Genomic DNA, 6,604 nt, shown 5'->3' on the forward strand with positions numbered 1-6,604 from the left:
AACAAAGAAAATGCCCATTTTAACTTTTTATCACTCCATTGAAGTGCAAAGTACATTTCACAGTGTCTTGGAAATGTTGTTACGGCCCCAACTTCTACTCCGCGGTAGTGGATCGTGCTGAGACCCGCAACATGAAAGAATACACGCAATAACCGGTACTTGGTAACGAGCATTTATTGATAATCAGCCGTTTGCTCACAAAAGTGAAACGGGAAACAAAAAGATGTCTGTAGGACTGGCCAAAAGGAACAAACAGAAGGAGGGAACCCGAGCCAGCCACACCACGGGCCGTAGGACCCAGAGCTCCCCCCCCTAACCAGAAATCAAATATAAACCCTATGGGAAACAAAATAAAGCCGAGAAAACTGGACTACCAGGTCCTCCGGGCTAAACATAAACACATCAGCAAAAATATGGCCTATAGGCTACAGCTCAAAATAGCAAAGAGATATTCTAAGGAGTGTCTCCCGGCGTTAGGATAGGCGAGACATCCTTCTCCTCCAGCTTCTCTTTATATCTCCACGACTGAGTGGAATTTGGAACACCTGGGCAGAGGCGGAGCCAGGGGCAGACCAGGTGCACCTGCGCAGCAGGGAGACAGAAAAGAAAACAAGGAGGGGAGCACGTAACAGGTCTTTGAACCAATCTTAGTCTGGCCCCTTGCCTGAGACCAATTTGCCATGGGAGACCCTACCAGGAACACAAGGTTCCAGACAACACAGCCCCCAGGTTCATCAGGGCACACAAACCTCTCCAACAATTAATATTAATAATAATAATAATAATATTGAATCGCAACGGCACCAATACATTCTGTTAAAATCCTCTATACCAGCATATTTAAAACAATGCAACCATGTCACCAGCAGCTTTGTGTGAGATGCACCTACTTGCCATGGTCAGGTTATAGATATAGGTGATAGGAAAAACCAGCTGAATGTTTTACTTTCTGCCCAAATGTATTGTCAGCCCACATGATTAAAAGCAGCCCTGTTTGGTGTGAAAATATCTAGGTGCCTAAATGTCAAAAAACCCTAATGCAATACTGGTACAATTGCTCTTAAGGACAATGCAACAGAGATCTCAGATCTGGTGAACATCTGTGAAATTAAATGCACTAAACTGGTTAAAGTTGTAGGGGAAAACTAACCATAGGACAACCTGGACAACCTCACTAGAAGCTGAAAATTTCACTTTAAGTATTTGTTTTGCTGACGCAGAGCAGTTTTACTCAGCCTTTCACAGCTGCAGGAGGGATCTCTCATATTGATCGTTGGCACTGTGATGATTCTGCCGAGTGGGCACTTTCAAGTGGACTGGGTCAGTTGTTCCAGATGTGTCTCGTTCAATGCAGTTTGTGAACTGGAGCAACAGCGTGTTATGTTGGTAAAAGCTGTTGCTATTGCTGTACTGGAAGTTCACAAAGATATTCTAGACCACCATAGTTACCACCTGCTGCATTAAAGTATAATTTAATGCATGTATTGTTAGGAGGCATTTATTAAATACATAATATTCTGAAATGTACCATTCTGCAAAATGAGTGCTTTTACTTATGGTACTTTGGGGATTAGAGAGAGAGAGAGAGAGAGAGAGAAAGAGAGAGAGAGAGAGAGAGAGAGAGAGAGAGAGAGAGAGAGAGAGAGAGAGAGAGAGAGGTTGCTCTTGTTATTGTGAAATTATATAACAGAATGGGGTCAATTTGACCTTTTCTTTTTAAATAAAAAATGAATAGGCCTACCTGTTTGTAATCATACTTCATGCTTCTGTGATTTATAAGTGTGAGAATGAAAAGGAAAAAACATTTGATAAGCGAACCCTTTGTTGCATATTTTTAGCTTTGCATCTCAGAACTGATTACCCTGAATCCACTTTTGTGTATATGGCTACTCAGATGTTTATGAACTGCAGTCCAAAAGGTACACAAACATGGTGGTGAATTGCATTCTTTTTTTTATAGAACATATAGGTAGACAGTAAAGGGTAGTGAGAGGGGAGGAGATGCAGCATGGAGTGCAGTAAGACGCAATCTAAGTACACAGGGCGCTCCCCGAGCCACTGGGGCGCCCTGTATTATCTTTTTTCCAGTGCCACACTCTTGAGAAAACATTATGAAAGTCAGTAATCAAAGTAGAGAGATAACTTTTATGCATGCAAAATCATTGTTGTTTTTAAGAAGATTGTGAAACCCATGTAGAGTTGTTGTAAACAACATACATGTGTAGCAGTGGAGAGTGACTGTATGATATCTCCAGAGCCCGGTGAGAGAGCACGTCTCGTATCCCCTGCTTAGTGATGAACAGGTTAATTATTAACGTAAAGCTCCTGAGTCTAATTGTGCAACCTGAAGTTTGTATCTGTTTGGCAAACAAGTGTACTCTGTAGAGGGCGGCTCACTGGGGCTTGTCAGGTCTCTACGCAAGTTCTGCGTCATTAATCAGGACTGCAGGGGATTGGACCAAATCCTTGTCCAAAACAAACTTTCTGCCACTGAACCCCAGTGGATGCTAACTCAGCAGATAACCTTTTTGCAGTCTATCAGACACAATGATGCTATTGCAACACTTTTGGCAGCAGGATTTGAGTGAAATAGAAAAATACATGAAGAAGTGTCAAAACTACTAAGCTACTTTCAGTGAAACTGAGAGCAGGGTGCAGGTGAAGTAATGTGTGCATAAAAATGCTCCTACTTACAGGCCGTCTGAAGAAAAAACAGTGTGCCCTTTTTCTGAAGAAATGTTCAAATGAGAACCCTTCTGTTTAGTGTCTATATGCTAACATTCACCAGTCTATAATTAAAGAGCCTTCTTTGGTATTACAGTTAGCATTATATTGGAAGGAAACCTTTCTTTTGTGTTGTAGATACTTCACCACTTTAGTAAAAGACCTACTCTGATGATGTATATTTTACTCATGGGGAGATGGGTTAAAAGAGAAAAGAAAACAGTAGGGTTACGAAAAGGCATTGCACTCCTGTAGAATTTTAAGCCAGATGAAAAAACAGACCTGCTGCAGAAGATATCATGTCTTTTTTATTCCACCCATTCTTTTCTTTCTTTTTAAAAACATTTCTATTGTGTTATGCTAGTAGTGGCTAATGTACCCTCACAAGCCCGTTGTCTGCAGTGTTGAGAATTCAGAGGTCTGTTAGCTCTTTTCTTTCTTTTTTCATTGGAATCTTTAGCCCCAACTGATGCTACTTCACAATACATCCCTTTTATCAGTTTCAGCCATTCATAAGCCTTAACACAGCTAAATAAGGTTCTCCCCAAGGCTGTAAACAGACTTTGATGTAGAAAATAGAAATCACAAATGTTGTGAATCATTTACCCTTCTTATGGATTAGCAGCCTGTCCATGGAGTAACTGGTCTCTTACCTGAACAACATTTCAAATGTGAGGCCACTTTTATTAAATGCATGATTGTGCAAACTTGGACAACCGCTAGTAGCCCAGTTCCATCCAAACCTTTCAAACGAAAAAGAAAATGTTCTGATTAAAATCTGATTAAAAATTGATCATAATTTGAATGTAATCAGTTGAAGAGCACCTGCTATACTGTAAAGGTATTTAAGGCTCATTCTAAGAAAAAGATTAAACCTGATGATTCTTAGCTTAAGATCATTCAGTAGTAATGAAAACATGTTATGCATATTATATTTTATTTCTGCTAATAGCTCCTGCTTAATACACACTGGCCCTTGAACTCTTACTTTCCCTTGCATACACTTTGACGCAGTGGAGCAAGATAGAGAGAGAATCCAGCACGTAATTCCTGTCTCTGTTAGCTTTTTCAGATAAAGCCAAATACGTACATATGAAGACAGAGTCAACAGATCAATACCTTTTACGCAATGAAGTGGTCCCGGGGCCTTACAAATACTCGCATGCTCCCACAGTTAGTCATATTCAGACTGAAAGATTGCAAGCAACAACAAGACTCTTGCTCTGATTTCGCAAAGAAAAGTGAGAGCAGATTAGATTAAATTGCAGAACAGAAAATCTACAGTCAACATAGATCATATTAAATACATTCTTCAAGTCCAGTGGATCCAACTCATCTGCAAAATGCAAGCTGTTGCTCAGTGTTCAGTGTGCACCAGCCGGGCTGCTGGAGGACTTCTGCGAAAACAGACCGACTTTCCACTGCTGCGGAACAACAAGAGTGCTCTCAGGAGAGGAGCAGCCTGCATCCGTCTCCTAAGGTAGGTTATGAATATTAGAAAATTACATATAATATATAGTAGCAATACAGTCTATATATTTTTCCCGCCGAGTGCTGCCTTTTATAGCTCATGACTTTCAACTTTTTGTCCTCATTTTTCTACAGCAATTCTGAGAGTGTGCTATTGAGCAAAGGGGAGCCTGGAGTCCAGAAATTAGGACAGAAACGGACAGATACTGCACACAGAGGGCCTTTGAGTGTTGGACATGGGCTTGCTTTTCCTTTTACACAGGTAGGTCAGTCTCCTACCAGAGACCAAATAAAAGCAACCAAACAATTATTGTGTACCTTTGAAAAAAGTCTGTTTTTCAAAGAAAAAAAGAATGGAGTTTAAATTATGTTTTCTTTTCCATCTGTAGCAAATTGAAAACCTCTCTTACGACTCCCTGATCATAAGAGCAGCCTCTGTGGTTACAGACAGTTCAAGTACTTTGCTCTCCCAGACCTCATTGGCTCTCGTAAATGCCCTTACAGATTACTCAAAGGTAGGTTTTCATCCAATGTGCAGCATTATATCAATAGCTTATGATTTCCAACCACAGTCTGAGAAGAAAAATCTAAATAAATATATTGTCAGGCTTTACTAAACAACACAAAGATCATCAGTGTCCACATTGTTAGTTTTAATTGCAGCTAAATCTCTGCATCTTTTCATGATTTTACACAGAGAATAATAGCACTAATAAATGACACTGACTTTAGTTTCTTTATGTTTTTTGTACAACTCCAGACTTTAATTTACATTTTAAAATGTCCATGTACTGTCCCTGACTGTCTGTCCTTCTTCTGTTTGCTAACAGGCTGTGCAAACACGCATCATTGTCCAAAGACGGTATTTAGCTTCACTGGGAAAACTGACCCCATCAGAGGAGGATTTGTTTCTGGCGGCAATCAATGCCCAGCGTGCAGAGGTTAGTTTTGGAAAATAAACCTTGATGTACTCTAGCATTCTGGGTTTCTTAAAATGAGCTTTCAGTCTTTGCAAAAAGGATAGATTAGATACATTTATAATATTGAGTGGTTCTCATCTCTGTTCTTATCTGTTTGCCCTTACAGGCAACTGACAGGCTACAAGAATGCAAACACTTTGAGACAAACTGGATCAATTCGGTCAATTTGTGCAAAATGGCAGCCGAGGCAGCACACTCTTCAGGTGGGTAACATGTCAAAGGACAGCTGCATCTCTTAATGCATAGTGAAAATTGTGAAATGTTGCTGTATTTATAATGATGGAACAAGGAGTGGATTCAAATCACTTCTGATTTTGATTTATGATACCATGTGTACACATTGGTAGAGCTTCAGTAAAAGAAAAATGATTTTAAGTTCCACATTGAATATTTTAACTTATGATAGCGTTATGTCAACCCTTGAACTTTCTTAGCACTTTGACTAAATGTGTGTTATCATCTGTGTGTTTGCAGGAGCCGATCAGGCCTCCATCACAGTGAGGGCAAGCATCCAGGTGGCCCAGTCCCAGGTGGGGGAGGCTCGGAAACTGGCTGCGACTGCAGATAAGAAGTTGGCCGAAACTAAAGCAGAAGAGATCCAAAGAATGGCAGAATATGTTGCCTTTCTAGATGGAGAGGAGCATGAGGTGCATGAGGCTTACCTACGAGAGGACTAAGTGATTGATTGATTGATTGATTGATTGATTGATTGATTGATTGATTGATTGATTGATTGATTGATTTCCCTATCATGTCTCTATTTATTTTTGAGCCTGCAAGATCTATATGTGTTTGCATTTACACAAAGAAGATCAACATTTGACAAACTGAATGAAATAAGTACCTTCTATTTGTAATTCTTTAATGTTGCATGAATCCTTATTTAAGACTATTTATTTGATTAGTTAATATTAACAGCCCTTTTCTGATAAATTATGAAGTTATGATTCAATTCTTCAGTATATATTGGTGAGGGCTTACCCGACATTGGATTACATTGTTGTTTATTTTATATTTATTGTATTTTAAAGCTATCGTTTCCGCTATTGTATTTTTCCATGTTCATGTAATAGAACATTTAAAATAAATCTTTGAGTATTTGAATATGTTTATGGGTCCTTGTTTGCCGTCATATTACATGATCCTAAATGACTGGGTGTGGCTTTGTGGTTATTACCAGGTTTGGGGAAAAATGGAAATCATGGAAAACGTTTTAGCATACAAGAAAAGGACACGTTTCTTTACAGTTACGGTTACTCTAAAACAGACATATTCAGATGACCGAGTATACATTTGGATTTTAAACAGGATTACAAATGTAAGATACATTTTAAAATAAGGAACTATATATTACCATTTGCGCAGACAGTAGGCAATTGCAGAGGGAAATGGCCGCTTTGACCAGAACAGATGGACAAATGACTCAAAAC

The 6,604-nt window shown here is 39.4% G+C and overlaps 1 protein-coding gene across 1 annotated transcript; it reads left to right on the plus strand.

The window, feature by feature from the left end:
- Window positions 1-3,960: 3,960 nt before the first annotated feature.
- Window positions 3,961-5,851, plus strand: LOC104952394 (diablo homolog, mitochondrial-like). Its single transcript, XM_010779210.1, has 6 exons — window positions 3,961-4,204; window positions 4,330-4,456; window positions 4,584-4,709; window positions 5,025-5,135; window positions 5,281-5,377; window positions 5,649-5,851. Exons 1-6 carry the CDS (start codon window positions 4,068-4,070, stop codon window positions 5,849-5,851), a joined length of 801 nt encoding a protein of 266 aa, XP_010777512.1. The 5' UTR covers window positions 3,961-4,067.
- Window positions 5,852-6,604: the final 753 nt, after the last annotated feature.

This window comes from Notothenia coriiceps, unplaced genomic scaffold, assembly GCF_000735185.1.
Source record: "Notothenia coriiceps isolate Sejong01 unplaced genomic scaffold, NC01 NC01_scaffold00019948, whole genome shotgun sequence".
NCBI lineage: Eukaryota > Metazoa > Chordata > Actinopteri > Perciformes > Nototheniidae > Notothenia > Notothenia coriiceps.

Coding starts and splice junctions, on each gene's coding strand:
- LOC104952394 (XM_010779210.1), top strand. CDS start 4,068: ATGCAAGCTGTTGCTCAGTGTTCAGTGTGCACCAGCCGGGCTGCTGGA. Junction 4,457..4,583: donor TTGCTTTTCCTTTTACACAG/GTAGGTCAGTCT, acceptor TTCCATCTGTAG/CAAATTGAAAACCTCTCTTA. Junction 4,710..5,024: donor CCCTTACAGATTACTCAAAG/GTAGGTTTTCAT, acceptor GTTTGCTAACAG/GCTGTGCAAACACGCATCAT.